Raw genomic sequence first — 18188 nt, forward strand, 5'->3', positions numbered from 1 at the left:
TTCATTCTCTTCAATCCAGTTTTTGTTGAGGTAAAAGTAACACGTTACACTGCAAAATAAAGGGCGACGAAAACACAGGAAACCAGATTAAGTTCGACCTCGTGAAGAGGTTTAAGGAAGCGATGGCGTCAGGGAACTGTATTCTCACACGGTATTAAAGCATAGTCTTTCTGTATATTAGGGAATGTCTGCAACGGTTCTCTGAAACCGTTTTGTAACATTGGCAACATGTACTGTGATGGCTGAAAGAACATGGACACAAAAACGGACCCTTAAATGCTCCGGTTAGATATAAAGTAATCTGTGATGTTGAAGTTATGCTACGTTAGCTTACTTTACTTTTATGTCGGATCCACTCACAGGGTCAAACTGGCCCATGCACTTATGTGATTGACTACGTTTTCCAATAATACCTTCTAACAATCCCCAGAAAACAGCTGCGTCCACTAGGTGCTGCTTTCAAAACCGTAATCTAGATAAAGAGATCTAGCTGCTGTGCCTTGTAGACACTGCAGTAACTCCTCGTGGCCACTGGGGGGCAAACGGGCAGACCTCAAGGATACGAGTATGTATGACAATCGGTTAACTACAGCTGATTATCGGCATGTAGTGTGCAACACAACGCTCAAGACAGTTTGAACAGCTGCAAAAAAACAATGGCAGCACATCAGCTGGCATGGAATTATGTCAAAGCCGAGTGTGTTCAAGGCTTGTTTAGTTTCTAACGCTTGACTCTGAAACAACAGCGTACAGTACCTCCAAGAACGCTATGGACTGACAAATGAGCATATTAGAATCATCTTACCGAAAGACCAGGTCCCATCATTGCATCATCGACATTAGACTGAACTTATCAACTGACAACATTTAACTCTTTGGGAGGTATATAGTCACACTTCTTCAGTCCAAACTGTGTGTGCTAATGCAGACAATGAGACAGACACTAAAAAGCATCTACATTCTTCTTCCCACACAATCCTGACCCCCCCCCCCCCCTTTTTCCCCGCCCCCCTCTGAAAATCCCTTCTTCTCCACACGTTCGTTCCACCGCCTCACTGCAGCTCCTTCATCCTGTTGAGGGCGGAGCCTGCCTGGAACCATTCGATCTGTCCCTCGTTAAAGGTGTGGATCAGTTCCAAGGTCTCCTCGCTGCCGTCGCCGTGCTTCAAGACGGCCGTGAGAGGCTGAGGGGAACCAGAGGGAGAGAGAAGAGGTTCTCATTGCGGACGCTATTCATGAACAGCTGGAGAAAGGTTACTGCAAGAAAGACATTTTTTTTTTTCAGCTGTAATGTCCGCTTACCTTTCCTGGCGCGAAGGTTTTGAGTCCTCTGATGGAGATATGGTCATCGGGGCAGATCTTGTCATAGTCTGATGGGTTGCTAAACGTCAGTGGCAGCACACCCTGCTTCTTCAAGTTTGTTTCTGAGGACGTGAGGGAGACAGGTTTGTTATAATTGAATGTGTCAGACAAAAACAACCATTACTTTGCACAAATACAGGAACAAAAATAAACTACTAAAATGACAGAACATCCAAGACTCCTCGTCACATATTGAATCTAAAGCAGGTGTTGTGCCGTACCATGAATTCTGGCGAAGCTCTTGACAATGATGGCTCTTCCTCCCAGGTGCCTGGGCTCCAGGGCGGCGTGCTCTCTGCTGGAGCCCTCGCCGTAGTTGTCATCTCCGACCACGACCCAGGACACGCCGTTGGCCTGCGCACAACAGGAAGCAGAGGGGAAAAGTGAAATGTTTGATGGAGGCCCACTCCCAAGTCTCCGAATCCAAATTTAAAACCAATACAATGCTAACAAACAAGGAAACCCGATGGAATGTATAGATGTGCTGCCAAAGAGCAGCTTTGGGCCCAGTAATCCAGCTCCTGTACCCTTTCCTCACCTTGTAGTGGCGGGCCACGTCGGGGACTCCTCCGTACTCCCCCGTCAGGTAGTTCTTGAGCTTGTTGATGGCATCGTTCTCGATGTTGACGGCACCGATCAGCATGTTGTTGGAGATGTTATCCAGGTGGCCGCGGAACTTCAGCCAAGGTCCCGCAGCGCTGATGTGGTCTGTGGTGCATTTGCCCTTCACCTGTGGAGACAGCAAATGGACACAGGTGCAGTGAGAAGGTTTAAAAAGACTAACTGCTACAGGGGTTGGGTGTCATTTAAAAAAAAAAAAAGACCAGACCTTGATTAGGACCTTCAGGTCCTCGAGATCACTTCCGCTCCACTTGTCAAAGGGCTCAAGCAGCTGCAGCCGGTTGCTCTCGGGGCTGACGTCCACCCTGAGGCTGGTGCCGTCGGGGGGCGGGTGCTGGTACGTGTCCTGGCCTGGGTCAAAGTCCTTGGCGGGTAGTTCATCCCCGTAGGGGGGGTCCAGCATGAACTTCTCACCGCTGGCGGCTGTAAGGTAATCCGTCTCTGGGTTGAAGTTTAACGTGCCGGCGATTGAAAGGGCGGTGACAATCTGAGGACGAAGGGGGAGATGGAAATGTGAGTCGTGTGTACATTAACTAGCCAAGTGTGCCGTGCCGATTTAGTGAGTTTACCTCAGGGGAGGTAACAAAGGCGTGGGTCGCAGGGTTAGCATCATTCCTGGCTGTGAAGTTTCTGTTAAAGGACGTGACGATTGTGTTCTTCTCTCCCTTTTTCACATCCTGCCTGAATGCAAAACACACACAACATTAACTCAAAAAGGAAACACAAGTGGAAACTCTCTGGACACTGTAGGTCATGTTACAAACACTTGCCTGTCCCACTGTCCAATGCATGGTCCACATGCGTTGGCCAGGACCACCCCTCCAACATCCCCAAGGATCTTTGACTACAGGAAGACACAAAAACACATCTGAGCTTATATTATCAGCGTGGCGGAGGTGCAAGTCCCTGCCTTCTTTTTGTGCTCAAGCACTCACGTATCCATCCCTCTCGATGGTGGCACGAATCTGCTCGGAGCCAGGGGTGACCGTGAACTGAGCTTTGCACGTCAGGCCTTTATCCAGAGCCTGCTTGGCCACAGAGGCGGCGCGGCCCATGTCCTCGTAGCTGGAGTTGGTACAGCTGCCGATCAGACCTAAAAAAAACAACAACAAAAAACACATTCTGACATGTAGCAGGAGTGAGACCAAAAACTGTGCAGCCGTGTGTCCACCGCTGGTCACTTCTTACCAACTTTCACCTCCAGCGGCCAGCCGTTCTTCACAGCAACAGCACCTATTTCAGACACTGGGTGAGCCAGGTCAGGGGTGAAGGGCCCGTTAATGTGAGGCTTCAGCTAGAAAAAGAAAAACACAACGTTGACGTTACTCAAGTCATTCTCAAATAAACCTCTCTCTCTCTCTGTGTAATCGAAGCAGGCAAGTGAACCTCTCACTTGTGCCATTCAGTCATGTTTAATTATAACGGTGCTCGTAAATCACCAGAGCAGAGACCTTCATTTCTTGTCACTCTCTACGGGTATTCCCCTGATGCTCGACACACTTTAAAGTACCCAATGAAGGCAGAAAGAAAAGCGCAGACCTCGTCCAGATTGAGCTCGATGAGCTCGTCATACTCGCAGCCCTCATCTGGCACCAACAAGTCGGAGAATTCATCAGACAGGGCAGCGATCTCTGGGAAGAAACGAGAGGAGTGTTGAGACACTAACAAGACAGCAGGCGTTCATTTATACCAGGAAGGTTTTCCATGAAGATAGGCACCGACATACACACAGTTTAGAATGCCAGAACAGATATTTTCTGATTGCATCCTTTCATTTGTAAAGGAGGTGAAATGGTTTATTGGTGCCGATCTAATGCAAACATCTAGGATTTTGTGCAGTTTGGCTTTCTCTGACAGTTGACGTAGGACGGATGGAACAGATACAGTTTGATGGAGGGAGATGAGCCTAAACATACGTTCACGTCCCGTCTTCTCCAGGTACGTCTTCATGCGGTGGTTGTAGGGAAACACCGAGGTCGTGGCGCCAATCTCTGCTCCCATGTTGCAGATGGTGGCCATACCTGCACACAATAAAAACAAGTGTGTAATACATATGAGACAAACAGCTGTGAAGAAAAAATAAATAAAAATACATCAAAGTGTAATGAATTCAGATTGAATTTTACTGACCAGTGCAGGAAATGGAGTCAACTCCTGGTCCGTGGTATTCTACAATGGCTCCAGTGCCGCCCTTCACCGTCAGGATGCCCGCCACCTTCAGGATGACATCCTTAGGAGACGTCCAGCCTGAGAGGGAACCGGTCAACTTCACACCGATCACCTTTAAAGAAGAGACGGGTGAATTTATCGTGGGAAGAAAGTTCAGAGGCAGAAAGAAAACACAGGAAAAGCGTGACTGGAAACTAAAGTCAAAAGACGACACAGTCAACAGAATGTGTGCAACACATTGTATTCCGCTCACCTTGGGGCACTTGAGCTCCCAGGCGATTCCTGCCATGACGTCCACAGCGTCTGCTCCTCCAACACCAATGCAGATGGAACCAAGCCCGCCGCCGTTTGGTGTGTGGGAATCTGTGCCAATGAGCATCACTCCCGGGTAGGCGTAATTCTCCAGGATGATCTGTTTTTGTGCGAAATCGGAACGTTTGGCGTGCTAAACTTACAGTGGCTTGTCGCTTTTCGAGGCACTGCATCCAAACTTCAGCGGTAATACCTGATGGATGATTCCAGAGCCCGGTTTCCAGAAGCCAACTCCATATTTTGCCCCAGCGCTGGACAGGAAGTCGTAGACCTCGCGGTTGACTTCCTGGGATGAGAACCATGATGAAAACCCAAGTGAACAACCGATCACTTTTGAGACATTAGCAGGATTACCATGAACAAATAGGATCCCTCACCTTCGCTCTGGCCAGATCCGTCACCCCTCCGGTCTGGGCCTCGATCAGATGGTCACAGTGAATGGTGGAGGGCACGGCCACCTTGGGCAGGCCGCTGCTGATGAACTGGAGCATCGCCATCTGGGCCGTGGCGTCCTGCATGGCCACGCGGTCGGGACGTAGCCGCAGGTAGGTGCGACCGCGGTCGATCTCCTGTTTGTGGGGGTCATCGAGGTGGCCGTACACGATCTTCTCCGACAGGGTGAGCGGCCGGTTGAGCCTGGACAGAAAAATGAAACGTTTTATTCGTAGTGGGATGCTGCGGCAAACATTAAGGGAAGATTCAGACGATGAGAATACAGCGTCAACATAACAACAACAAATAAATGAGCTAAAGACGACAAGAAGTGAGAAGATAAACCGAAAGGTCAGGCTGACAGACGGGAGTTGGCGAAGGCTACAAATACGATGGAAAACTGTGGTAAAGGTCAAACACTCACTCACACAGATAAAGGGAGCGTTTTGGGAGAAACAGGGACGTGAGCCACAGCAAACAAGAGGGGAAGATTAGGAGAACGCTGACCTTTTTCGCACAATGTCAATGTTGGATTGGAGCCTCTCGTAGTTGACGAAGGCGCTGGGCTCAAAGCGGCTCATGGACACTTGGGCTTTGGCTCTGTAAGCTGCCGATACATGCAGGCGCCGCGCACCATGACCCAGAGCCAGCTGCAGACAACGAGAAACCCCCAAAAAAAACATGCAAGTGATCACAGAGCCGCAGACAAAAACAGACACACCGTTATAACTTCTGCACCGTTTGACCACTGACAGTAAAACTATAATATATGGTGGATGGTTTATGACTGATTTAACGGTTCAGAGTAACGGCCTGCAGGAAGAAACTGTTCTTAAATAACCGTAAACATCTTAAATGATGACGTTATCAAAGAAGACACACAAGAGAACAAACAGCTGAAGGTCTTTAATGACAGACAGACAAAGTGTGCTAAAGATTAGCCTTCATTCAGTGAAAGAACTGACAGTGAGCAGCTGAACCCACAACCATTAATCACTTGACTTTTGGTCTCAAGTAGCTGTCAATCAATCAAGAGGCTAAATCAAGAGTTAATACATCAATAGGAATTATAATTGTGGGTTCAGACATCAATCACACTTAATCACACATAAGCTGCGCAATCTATTACTTATTAACGGTTTTCAACGTGGTATTATTATGAGCTGAAAGAAAATGATATCTGTCATGTCGTTAACTAAAAGACAACATGTGATTTTTTTAATCACCAAGCCTACATATATTGTTTGTGTCTGTATCAGAACATGGTGTTCTGGTTATCTGCCATCAACTAGAGCTCACTTTGGGTTCAGATATTAAGAGTTTAGACACCTGTTGGTCCGTTATTATTAGGTCAGATGTAAATATCTTGACAGCACACTGTTGTAAAGTTAACAGGGTGTGTGTCCCTGATATGTCCAATGACAACAGAATGAATAAACTAGTTTCTCTTGGCACAATAGCTAAAAAAAATGTGCAAGATTGTGTGTGCTGTATTACTTTTATTAAATATGTTTTCTGTTTTTCCTGACACGCTGCTCTACTGTGTGTATGCTGGGAGCTCTCACCTTGTGGTTAACCTTGCTATTAAACACCAAACTCCACTTCTATTGATAACCTGGCCATGTTAATTCAAGGACTGGTTAAATCGGTAATGAGTCTTTGGTAAAGACAAAGGTGTTTTATTAAGCTAGTGACAAACTAAAGATGCGTTCAGTGCAGTCAGGACACGATGACCTGACCAGTGAGTCTGTGACCAGTGAGCCTGTGACCGGTTCACAGCTTAATTATCATCAGCAACCACTCTTAGAACTATAAAATTGTATTTTAACATTGCAATAAATTTATTAAATGCAACATGGTAAGTGACATCTTTCACTGGTTTTTATATATGGTACAATTAGCCCGTTTTCGTCTCTTACCTGGAGCCGGGCGACGGTGAGACAGTAGGTTGCCATTTTGTTCACTGACAAAGATGTGTCGCGCAGGGCTGACGTCACACCTATTTATACCGCGGTCTCGCAGGTCCTTGAAGGACAAATGTTTACGTTAGTTTTACTTTTTTTTAGATTGTTGAATAAATGTATTCTAAACTTAGATTTATCCGTCTCCATTTTACGTATTTTTTACAAAAACACATTTTAAAATTAAATTTCACCCATGCAAGATATAATTTTAGTGTCAATATATGATTTACCTTTATAAAACTGAAAGGATGAGGACACTTTTTAACTCTTTTTGGAGACGCTAGGTGGCGGTAATGCAACTCCTCATCCAAAGTTTACAGGTCAAAGGTCAGTGTTGAACCAAGTCTGCAGCGCTTGCCTTACGTTAGCCGACAATGGCTAAACATCACCCAGATTTGATCTTTTGCAGAAAACAAGCCGGTGTCGGTATGTGTAAAACAATTTAATATCACACGTTTGCTAACACTGTTTGTTGGTTTTTAAACGCATTCGGGTGTCTGTGTTTTATGTTTAGCGCGAGATAACGTTAGCTGCCATGCTAACGGTAAGAGCATGGATTTCATTGAACGAATGTTAGCCATGGTGTTAGCTTAGAAACGTCTACACGTTTAAGTCACCGGAATGACTGTTACAGTTTCACTTAAAATTATTTCAGTGTATTTAACAATGGGTTTTACTCTGAGTATAAGGAAGTTAAAAGCTATTCACGCTAATCTAGCAAAGCGATATGAATCAACTGTTAGCATCACTCACTGGCTCTGACTGCTATTGTTTTTATTCCTCAGCTATCGGGAGACTCTGTGAGAAATGTAAGTGTTTCCTTCTGTGGTATCACAAATGAAACGTCACGTGTCTTCCTTTGAGCTCGTAATTGTTTGTCTGCTGTCTTAAGTCTCACTCATTTTGTTCACTTTTGCATCTGTAACGTCAGTCCTGTAGGTCCATGTCTTGTACAGTAGGCCCTTTTCAGTGCAGCTGTTTTGACGTGTAATTGCAGGGTAAACACTGGTGAGATTGAAAAAAATACATCATTATGGCCCTGTTCCATTTAGGTGGGCTGGGGCCCTGGTATTGTGCATGCTGGCTCACTGTAGTGGCTGTGACACTAAATAGAATGGGACCTTAATCAGTTTAATCAGTTACACCTGCGTTCATCCTGCAATTGCATGTGAAAAAGGGCCTATGAATGACATAGACATACTAATCTTCTGTATTAATATACTTACTGCCACTGTGTTACTAAACCTTTGCATTGATACAATGAATATACTTGTAAGCTATTATTGATTGATTAATCAATCAGTAATTAATGGTAGACTTATAGTAGAGTGAAGATTTACACCTTTTAGAACTAATTTATCCCCAACATTGTTTCAAAAGTTCATTTAGTTGCTATGATGTTTCAACTATGGCTGTGTTAAACAACACAAATATTTTCCTATAAACCTATTTTCTCAATCAAACCTCTCATCGGTCTCGTCCCCGTCCTCTCAGGTGATGGCAAATGTGTCATCTGTGATTCCTATGTGAGGCCGTGCACGCTGGTGCGCATCTGTGACGAGTGCAACTACGGCTCCTATCAGGGACGCTGTGTCATCTGCGGAGGGCCGGGAGTTTCTGACGCTTACTACTGTAAAGAGTGCACCATCCAGGAGAAAGATGTGAGTCCCTTTTTTATTATCCGTCACTGAAAAGACACCGTATAAGGATTTAACCGAGCCGTGTTGATGAGATTTTTGTTATCTGGCCTAACGCAGATAAACAGCACTTTGAAAATGAATCCCAAATACAATTTTGTCTCGCTTCTTTAGAGATGAGAATGTTACTTAACCGGGCTCTTTCTGTTTCCCTTTACAGCGAGATGGCTGCCCTAAGATTGTGAATTTGGGCAGCTCTAAAACGGATCTGTTTTATGAAAGGAAGAAGTATGGCTTCAAGAAGAGGTGAAGACGCCACGGCCTCACTGCTTGTTTTTAGTTTTTCAGCTGATGCAGATTTTCTTTAAAACCTCAAACATTTTTTGACTTTTCAATAAAACTCTGTTTTGTATTTTCTCTCTTGTTCCTGTTTTGAATGCTGAGTCTTCCTACGCTCGCACAGTGCTTAATATTAATAGTCACTAAACATCTGGCTACTCCGTGTCACTGAAACATTCTTTGACAAACAAAACAAAATGTCAATGGGTTCATAATTAATATTTAAATATATTTTGATATTGAACCAGGCTTAACCAGTGGGATTATGTTTAAGGTTTATGTCATTTTACTGCACGGATAACTGAATTATTTATTTGTATTGCTTTGTGTTCTCATTGCTAAGAATCATCAATGAACATGTCACAGGTTAAAGATTCAGCTGCCAAAATTCTTGTTTTTTATATTGACAAACTTATACAATAACACATTTTTGCATAGCTATGGAATTAAAATAGTAAACAAAGTGATTTCCATCGTGACAGAGTGGAGACTGTATTAATAGGTTGCTTTAATATGACAATCAATTTCTTCAGGGATGCTGAATGAGCTGGTTTCAGTTTAACAGTGAGTGTCACACTTATCCATCTTTTTACAGCTTCTCCATAATCTCCCTCCACCAGATGGCAGTGTTTCAGTCTTCTGCTCACTTTAAGAGTACACACATGAACACCAAACTGAACCATCAGTGATTCTCCACTCACTGTATCCCTTAGTTTCAGATTGATGAAATTAATCAAATGAATGCTTGAAGACAGGGTTTACAGGGTTCACTGTGGACCTGAGCTGTGATTTATTTAGATCAGACTAAAGTCTTCTAAATGAATTCTCTGCTAGAACCTAAAGAAATATCCCCATAAGAAAACATAACGCTGTCAGACTCTCAACAAAGCTTTATTTATACATACTGTATATACAAGACACAAAGACAGAACCAGGAAGGTTACACCCCCCACCCCCCACGGAAGTTAATAAATTGGCCTGTTTCAGATGGAAGGCAGATGCAATAGTTATTAAAACAGAGAGACTGATGATGTACTGATGTAGAAATTGCACTTGTGGAGACGGACTTATTTTAATTGATGCAGGAAGTAAAATTATTTCCACAAAAATCACTGGACAAATAGGACTGTCCTGAGTTTCAGTTTTACTCCAGAAGAAAGAATGCCCTTTGTTAACTTCAACAAAAAGAATACATGTACTAATAGATAAAGATGCGTTTACTGCAGTTTAAAAAACTAATAGTTTAAACATTTCACACCTGGGAACCCCTTCCCAAAACAGACCATAATATTGACTATATTTCTAGTTACAAGCACACTAACAGAAGAACAGAATAGCTAGTTTGTCAAGAATATGAGTGTAAAATCTGTTTAACTACGGATGTTATTACTGTTACACAATACACCCCCCTGTAATCTGGCAAACTGCACGGCGTGAAGCGGGTTTGAAGACCCCAATACAGCACTACTGAGGCCTCCTGGTTTGTCAAATAATAATATATAGGCAACAGACAGAAAATAAAAAGCAGTTCACGAACAAATAAGAAGTTGGGTGATAAAGGCTGATAAATGTGTCTACTAACACATACTAAAACCTGCTGATACAATCTAAATCCACATTCTCCCCAAATCAAAAGGTTTTGAGTTCATAGTTTTGTGATCATTTCAAGCAACCCATTGTGAAGAACGGGAACGAACGAGCTCGATCACTTCAACCGATGATGGCGCTGTTGGAGTTTTCAGGCTTAACGAGGGAAACACTTTGCCTCCAGCTGCCATTAATAAGGCACTGGTGAGAGTCCCGTTAGCGTCAGACAGCTTGACTTCAACACTCCACGCTTACCAACGCACATGTCCGCTCATGAGATGGTGAGCTCTTACATTTCAGGAATTCACTTGAAATCTATCTAAAACGTACGTTTTTCAAAAACTTGACTGAGTTTTTTTTTAATGTCCAATGCAATGTAACGTGATGGAGGGGAAATAAAAAAAAAAAAAAAGTGTATTAGGCTACAACTATTTACAGTACATGCACGAGTGGATTCTACACACAACGTATGAAAGGTTACTGACGTAAATGGACGAGTCAGTATTGACAACCTGCAGGAGTCCTACTCTGAGAGCAGTGTGTGTGTGTGTGTGTGTGTGTGTGTGTGTGTGTGTGTGTGTGTGTGTGTGTGTGTGTGTGTGTGTCTCTGAGCTTCTGGTAATGAGCACTTGTAGGTGAAGAGAAGTAAACAAGGCTGCACTCCACTGTAATCCCCTGAAGAAGCTTATATTATTGGAAATGTTGCAGTTAAAAAGTGTTTTTTTTGTGGGCAAAGAAAAGCCCAGGTCTTCACACAATCTGTCATGTAATATAAATTGGAAAATAAAACGGTGAGGCAGGTTTCAGAATTCATTCAAAACGTGGAAAGAATTGGAAGCTACCTGCAAACCATTGTTTTTACAATAATAATAATAATGACTATTCTAGTCTAAACTATTGCTACCCAAGTATCATCTAAAAAATGAAAAACCCAGCGTTTCTCCAAAATAATCTCTTTCCGCCAAAGGCGTACAAAACATGATAAAAGTACACTTCAAAGTTGTGTACTGGAGAAGCACTTGAATATCCTCTCATACTCACGGAGAGTAAATCAAATTCTCAAAAAAACAAAAACTCCAGAAATGAAAAAATAAATGTCAACTCTTTACACGCTATTGCAACACCAGTCGACGCCCTCCTCCTCTTCATCATCTGATCGATTCTAGTGTTTGATTTATTCATTCATTTTATAAATCAATAAATCAACCGCTTTCTATTGGTCTTCTTCCAGCATCGCTCTTAAAAGAGAACAAGGACGACAAGAAGGAGAGCGTTACACATTATTCACAAGGTCACATCGATAACTTCTGAGGTAAAACTGCTCGGGTTGTTGTCCGTCATATTCCTCATTTCTAACACTAAAGCCCATTCAAAACCAGGGCACGTCTGACCCAGCTCTGGTCAGGAGGAGGGTCTACTTTTTGGGTTTGACTGCTACTCTCAAAGGGGCATCACTCTCCCCGCCCCTCTTCCTCTTAACTCCACCCCAAAAACAGTCAAACACCGTCATCTGGTTTTCTCTCGCCGGCTAACAATCAGGACTGCTTTACGAGAAACAGTGCCCAAATGTGTCAAACCCGGACAAGTGAAAACCAAAGAAAGGTACTATGCTGTCTGACATAAAGACGTCCATTCAGAATTGTGTATTAGCTTGTCGTGTTCCCTTACAGTGGTCCAAATTTGGCTTCGTAGCAACCCGCTGTGCTCTTGTAGCGGCTGCAGTCCTTCCGCAGCTCGCCGACTTCCGTCCGCAGCGCCGCGTTCTCGCGCTCCAGGAAAGCCGCTCTGACGGTGATCTGGTTCTCCTTTAACCGGCGGGCGTCGCGGGAGCGCTTGGCCGCCACGTTGTTCTTCTTCCTTCTATTCCAGTACCTGTCATCCTGTAGAGTTTGAGAGAGAGGGGGGAGAGAAGAAAGCTGAGGTAAATAAACACAACACCGGACCTTACCGCGCCTTCTGAGCTCGGTTAGTCAGATAACCCGGTTTCACAGCCTCATGTATCCGATTGTCTACACATTAACACGAATCTGACCACAGCTATGTGCGTAACACATGGCCCGCAGCCAGGCGCCGTAGTGCGCGTGAAGGAAGGAAAACATCAATTTGAAGATTGTCAAGAGTGCTGAGTCACTGTGAGCTGCTTCATGACATGGCCTTTTCTACTGTGTATATTGCCCTTGGACCACGTGTGTATTTACAAAATAGTGGATGAAATTGGAAGCCAATAAAACCGTTGCATTCCATTCCTTTAAGTTAACATTATTTAATATCTAATAGTTTCCACGCAGTCCCTTAAGTAGAGACAGTGGGGACCTGCGTCTCTACAATTCATCTTTGAAAAGTAAATTAAGGCAAAAAAAAAAAAAATGGGTTCTAATGTGTGGAGGGAAATTGCCAAGAGTTTGGGGAAAACAAGAAAGTGTCAGCAGACGTGGAAATATATAAAAGAGCTTTTTGTGAAAACAAGGAAGAAGCATTGATTTGTCACTTCCTGTTCCCTCGACTGTGCATGTGTACGTCGTGTTTAAGTTTGCCAAAATCTATTGAGGCGTTTTCCATAAACCAAGCTATGCACAAACGCAGTGCAACAAACAGCTGCCCCGGCCGTACCTTCTGCTCGTCCGGCACGTACACTTTCTTGGCCTTCTTGATCATAGGTTGTGGCTTGAGCTCCTCTTCAGAGAACTTGTGCTTGCGAGGATTAAACAGCTCGCCCCCGGGCACACTCGACAGGACCAGGTCGGTGGGATCCGGCTCATAGTTGATATCGACCTCGATCTCATCGGGGGTCTCCTCGTCGCTTTCAGTGGTCACCTCTGAGCAGACAGAAGAGGAGCACAAGAACTGAAATATTGCACTGTCAGCACCATGAAAGCCATTTAAAATGTTTATTTAAAAAACATTTTCAATGTAGGATTTCTGTCCACCGTAACAAAGACATTCCAACATGAACCGACTGCTAGCAGTCCTGTAATAAACTAATGTTTTTTTCTGTGACAGAACCTGAATATCTGGTTTTCTGCCTGAGAAAAAAACACAAGTTGCAGATTTTTAATGGAACCCTGCGTCTAGTCTCTGCTCCGCCGCTCACCTGCAGTAACATCGCAGAGGATATCAGAGTCACTCTTGGTGATGATCACCACTTCCCCCTCACACTTGTCCAGTTCCTGAATGGGCAGCAGGCCCAGTGAGGACACGCTGGCTGGCTTGGCAACCTTCACCTGTGCCTTTAGTTCCTCCGTCGTCGTGGAGGTTCCCTCTGCGCTGCTCTTTAGAGAGCCCACGTCCGGCAAGGTGGGGATGCCGTTCTCCGTGAGGAACTCCTCCAGGTCCATGTACTCCAGGTGGAAGTTCTCCCCATCGTAAGGAATGGTTTTATCCCAGATAGCCGGGGTCAGGGCAGCCGAAGGACCCATATCGCTACATCCTCCGCCAAGGTCAACATCTCCCAGACACAGCTTGTCCTTGTCCGTTTCTGAAACACGGGGGAAAAAAAGATGCACATTTAGATTAAAGAACAGCAGTATTCACAGAAACTGGACTTTGTTTGTCATGACCCAGAAGGCCTTCAGTGTTTTCTAATCTAATGTTCACTGCTCAAGTGAAGCACAATTGAGAGTGCGTCCGCTTGTTTGTTTTTCCTCTCCAAAGAAACTCAATACAGAACGGTCCCTCAGGAACCAAACCACCAAGTTTTTGTTGCACATTTCAACAGTATGACCTAGTCGTAACTTTCCAGAACTGCCACAGATGGCAAATGCAATTCTCACAACTGCATTCTAGTACAAAAACAACCAAACTTCTGCTGAGGTTCATGATTCAGTCTGAATATCAGCATTGAACACATTCAAAGTCAGATTGGTATTTATTGATAACTTTTAATTTGGACCTACATAAATAAGCCAAGAAGTCCTTCATGTACTACTAAAAGCTCAGCGGAGTCCTTGTGAGACCCACGTACAGTATATTTTATATATATATATATATATATATATATATATATATATATATATATATATATATATATATATATATATATATATATATATATATATATATATATATATATATATATATATATATATATGACAGTAGAAATTAAATAGCTCACGTTAGATTAGAGCATTAACGTTTGTGTAAATTATTAACTACAGAAACTGACACCTTTCACCACAAGCTTTGACATGTCAGGTCACAGAGACGCTACTTCCATTGACACGTGTTTAACTTGCATATTTCCGTCAACAAATAAAACTCATTTGCAACTTGGAAAGGACTACTTTATGTCAAAAGACATGGGCATTCAGGGGCGCGTCTAGAAAAGCCCAGATGGTGAGGGGAGCCACACAGAATCCACCCATCAAAGCAGAAGCATCGCAGCCAGGTGAACAATGAAAGCAGCAAAACAAATACTTGGAATTCTAATAAAGTCAACTATTTGATAGCGGACTCAGATTTAATCCACCTAAACAAAGTGCAATACGCAGTGCCTGTATCGAATGCCTCACAATAGACTGGAGAGGAGAGCCCTGTGACCACCGTGCTGTGTGTACACGAAGTGTCACGTTACGAGTTAGTATCGCTGCATGTTTAACGCACTTGGATACCCGCTGTCTGCTACATTGTTGTGGTCCCTTTAGCGTTATTTCTGCATGTTTTTCGCCTCTGACGCTACGCGGTGCGCTCCTTCCCCTCCGTTTAATGCACTTACCGTCGTCACCGTCCAGAATGTTCGGTGGTGGCATTTCCATAATCTTCTTCAGAACCACGGGGAATGAACTCGGTGCCCCCGTGGCCGTTTCTAGTGTGATGATAATTGGCTCCCCTGACATTTTCCTCCCGTGTTGTTACAAGTTACTGGCAAACAAATAAAAGCAAGCTAAACAGCTGTCCGTCTGCTCACGAACACCAACGTCAGCTATTCAGCGCCGTCTCAGGGTGATTCAACGGTTTTCACGTATGACAACGACGGTCACTGCATCCCTAACAGCTCTCTTCCTCCTGTAAACGAGTTTGGAGGTGTTGGGAACAAACCGTCCCTCCTCTACAAAGATGTCCACCCAGCCGTGTGTTGATAGGCGGGCCGGGCCCCTCGTTTTATGAATATTAATTAGGTTAATCAAAAGAGGGCGTGGCTTATAGCGAGGAGCCAATAGCAGTTGATACGTCGCCGGTGGCTGAGATCTCATTGGTTGACCGAGTTATATATCTATAGGTTCTACAGAATACATTAACAGGAAAACGTGCCACGAGCAACATCGTAGGTGTAGCTATTTATGTTAGCACGGCCTGGTTCCTTGAATGAATGAGGTCACGATTGATGTTCGCCACCAAATTCTGTTTTCTTATCAAGGTTTTAAACTATGTTTGGTTTGACGTACATGTAAAAACGTGCAGCTGTCGCCGGTACAGTATGTACCAATGGCACAGAGCCTGTCCAATGGAGCGGCGCTCTGTTTCTGTCACTCACGTGCAGGCAGGAAGGGCCGCGCACCAGTGCAAAAGTAGCGTTACATTTAGCTCCCACCCCTTTCGGTGTAAGTTGCAGTCCTTATGGGTGCATTGCTAGAGCTGAGCAAACAGGTCAAGGGCAAAGATCAGTCTCAAAACAACCTCCACTTTTTATTTTATCAAGAAAAAACAGGATGTATGTGCACTTGGTTTTCAAAGTAATATTGTTCTAATTATAGTAAATCCTGTTTTCTTTGACAAAGGATTACATTGAAATGCATGGGGCAATGATGCATTCTCCAATGTGTGTCTTTGTCACTAAATGGAGTGTTGAGTCTATTTTTATGCCTAAATCAGTATCATAAACTGCAAAAGGCAGCTCAGCACAGCCTTTGTGCACACTAGGGTTTTAGTGTGGGGGGGGTGTTTACTGTCCAATGTGGCTTGTATGCATGTCACAGACTAACCCTTCAAGGTCAGTTGCTACAATACATGAGCTCAGTGAATGTTGTGTTCACACTGAACATCACCTTCTACGTCACCTGGTGAAGCACCACACCACCTCATTTAAAACCTCTGGCATTACAGACAAAAAAGGAGACTATTTGTAGTTCGACACATAAATTACACACATTAAATTTGAGCTCTGCATTTAACCCATCCTAAGCATTAGGAGCAGTGGGCAGCGGTAAAGCGCCGGGGGAGCAACTCCGGGCTCAGTGTCTCGCTGAAGGACACTGCCACATTACACAAACTTCTACAGAAATATGAATAAGTATGCATTTTATGTGTCAAAATGTTGTACGTATACCCACCCTGACTTGACCTTAAGAATCTTCCATTAAACGATCTGCTATCACAGAATACTGGCCTTTTTTGTTGTTGCCAGAAATACTTGGTTGTAAGTTTAGGAAAAGATCATGGTTTGGGTTCCAAATATCACTTTCTGGGAGAAAGTTTAACAACTTAAAACTTTGGGGGCTAGTCAAAAGTGTGATCATGTGACACTCAAGGTATAGTCCATGTATGGCTGTCTGTGTTTGGCTCACATATGCATGGCAGCACATTCCATCAGTCCACAATGCCATTTCCCAGTCTGCCAAAGTTAATAAAAAGTGAATGAATCTTCCTGAAAACGAGCGCTATTATAAGCATGACTGTGCCGTTTTTGTACATAATGACTATGCTGTAAAAAGCCACGAATTCAGTAACACGTCACCAAGACTCCCTGTACATTCAGAAATCTACAAACTTTGGAGACTTTGCAGCATATCTTGCTTTTTTGACGCCTTTGTGGATTTTGTGAGGCGTTGATGAGATAAGTCATTGTTCATTATCGCACAGTAAACACACAGATTATATGTACATATAAACATAAAGCTATGTGATGCTCACAGGTCATATGTTGAGTTGTGCTCCCACAGGTGCTCCGGACAACAACACAATCTAAAAATAAAGAAGCCACGACTTTGAAGCCTACTGTAGTCTGATGTCCCTAAACATAATCCAGAGAAGGCAAACAGGGCCATCTAGTGATTTAATTATGAATCTACAAAGCCCACCAGCTCACTCAATCACACACAAATTGCCAGCAACAGACAGAAGAAGAATAATGGGACCAACCATAATCTTATTTCATCAACGCATAAACTGACATTTGTTTCCCACTAAGTATTTCAGGGTAATAATGTAGAGATAATTATGGGCTGACTTTCATACAGTTCTTTGGCCGAGTTTGAGGTAACGGTCTAAAAATAAACCAAAAAAATGGTCAAGCAAGTAAGACACTGTTCTTGTCACTTAGCTACAGCAGCCGTAAATGGTGGTAAACTATCGATTAATGTCGAGAAAGATAACATTTTAAATAAGGCTGTATAACAAACGGGTGATCCGAATCCCGGTCAGCCTCTGGACGCTAACTTAAAAGACAAGACCCTTGCAGTCAGCTGACACACGTTCACCAGCCAGCTCAGCTGCGGGGATTACGCAACAAGCACTAGTTTGCAGATAATTCAGTTTCATTGCATGAAACTTGACAGAAAACTTCAAGAAAACACACGAGTCAGTGAGCAGGTAAGCAACTTACCATCATCGTCAAAGTTCGGGAGAGTAAACGGATTATCAAGAAGAGCCCTGAAAATCTCCGGGATCTCTGTAGTCTCTGAAGTCATGTTTATATTTTTTAAATTTGAATCAACCGATATTTCAGAGCTCACAGGAAGCTATATTACAATAAAGTCAAATGAGGCCGACTGAGGCTTACACAGGCCTTACGGCTCCCATGAAATGATTGAACAACTAAAATCGTAGCAGG

At 43.6% G+C, this 18188-nt stretch overlaps 3 protein-coding genes across 4 annotated transcripts; 1 reads left to right on the plus strand and 2 right to left on the minus strand.

Moving 5' to 3' along the window:
- Positions 1-1026: 1026 nt before the first annotated feature.
- aco2 (aconitase 2, mitochondrial) lies at positions 1027-6856 on the minus strand. The gene is made up of 17 exons (XM_079181993.1): positions 6816-6856; positions 5404-5546; positions 4842-5100; positions 4658-4750; positions 4406-4564; positions 4114-4264; positions 3900-4004; positions 3523-3614; positions 3172-3277; positions 2919-3076; positions 2750-2827; positions 2553-2660; positions 2192-2470; positions 1901-2092; positions 1584-1716; positions 1303-1424; positions 1027-1184 (listed from the first exon to the last, which is right to left on the minus strand). Exons 1-17 carry the CDS (start codon positions 6849-6851, stop codon positions 1053-1055), a joined length of 2346 nt encoding a protein of 781 aa, XP_079038119.1. The 5' UTR covers positions 6852-6856; the 3' UTR covers positions 1027-1052.
- Positions 6857-7180: 324 nt separating this feature from the next.
- Positions 7181-8909, plus strand: phf5a (PHD finger protein 5A). The gene is made up of 4 exons (XM_079183086.1): positions 7181-7286; positions 7646-7669; positions 8355-8521; positions 8718-8909. Exons 1-4 carry the CDS (start codon positions 7235-7237, stop codon positions 8805-8807), a joined length of 333 nt encoding a protein of 110 aa, XP_079039212.1. The 5' UTR covers positions 7181-7234; the 3' UTR covers positions 8808-8909.
- An 808-nt stretch (positions 8910-9717) lies between these two features.
- tefa (TEF transcription factor, PAR bZIP family member a) lies at positions 9718-18188 on the minus strand. 2 transcript variants are annotated; one of them, XM_079182341.1, is made up of 5 exons: positions 17961-18188; positions 13515-13898; positions 13034-13239; positions 12092-12303; positions 9718-11661 (listed from the first exon to the last, which is right to left on the minus strand). In XM_079182341.1, exons 1-5 carry the CDS (start codon positions 18043-18045, stop codon positions 11637-11639), a joined length of 912 nt encoding a protein of 303 aa, XP_079038467.1. In that variant the 5' UTR covers positions 18046-18188; the 3' UTR covers positions 9718-11636. The 2 variants fall into 2 exon arrangements, with proteins under 2 accessions (XP_079038467.1, XP_079038466.1); XM_079182340.1 differs by lacking the exon at positions 17961-18188 and adding an exon at positions 15135-15403.

Source organism: Pholis gunnellus (assembly GCF_910591455.1).
Source record: "Pholis gunnellus genome assembly, chromosome: 21".
Classification (NCBI taxonomy): domain Eukaryota; kingdom Metazoa; phylum Chordata; class Actinopteri; order Perciformes; family Pholidae; genus Pholis; species Pholis gunnellus.

Coding starts and splice junctions, on each gene's coding strand:
- aco2 (XM_079181993.1), bottom strand. CDS start 6,851: ATGGCAACCTACTGTCTCACCGTCGCCCGGCTCCAG. Junction 5,101..5,403: donor ATTGACATTGTGCGAAAAAG/GTCAGCGTTCTC, acceptor TTTTCTGTCCAG/GCTCAACCGGCCGCTCACCC. Junction 4,565..4,657: donor GCTCTGGAATCATCCATCAG/GTATTACCGCTG, acceptor GCACAAAAACAG/ATCATCCTGGAGAATTACGC.
- phf5a (XM_079183086.1), top strand. CDS start 7,235: ATGGCTAAACATCACCCAGATTTGATCTTTTGCAGAAAACAAGCCGGT. Junction 7,287..7,645: donor CAGAAAACAAGCCGGTGTCG/GTATGTGTAAAA, acceptor TTTATTCCTCAG/CTATCGGGAGACTCTGTGAG. Junction 7,670..8,354: donor CGGGAGACTCTGTGAGAAAT/GTAAGTGTTTCC, acceptor CCGTCCTCTCAG/GTGATGGCAAATGTGTCATC.
- tefa (XM_079182340.1), bottom strand. CDS start 15,255: ATGTCAGGGGAGCCAATTATCATCACACTAGAAACGGCCACGGGGGCA. Junction 13,240..13,514: donor CCTCTGCGATGTTACTGCAG/GTGAGCGGCGGA, acceptor CTGTCTGCTCAG/AGGTGACCACTGAAAGCGAC. Junction 12,304..13,033: donor ACGTGCCGGACGAGCAGAAG/GTACGGCCGGGG, acceptor CAAACTCTACAG/GATGACAGGTACTGGAATAG.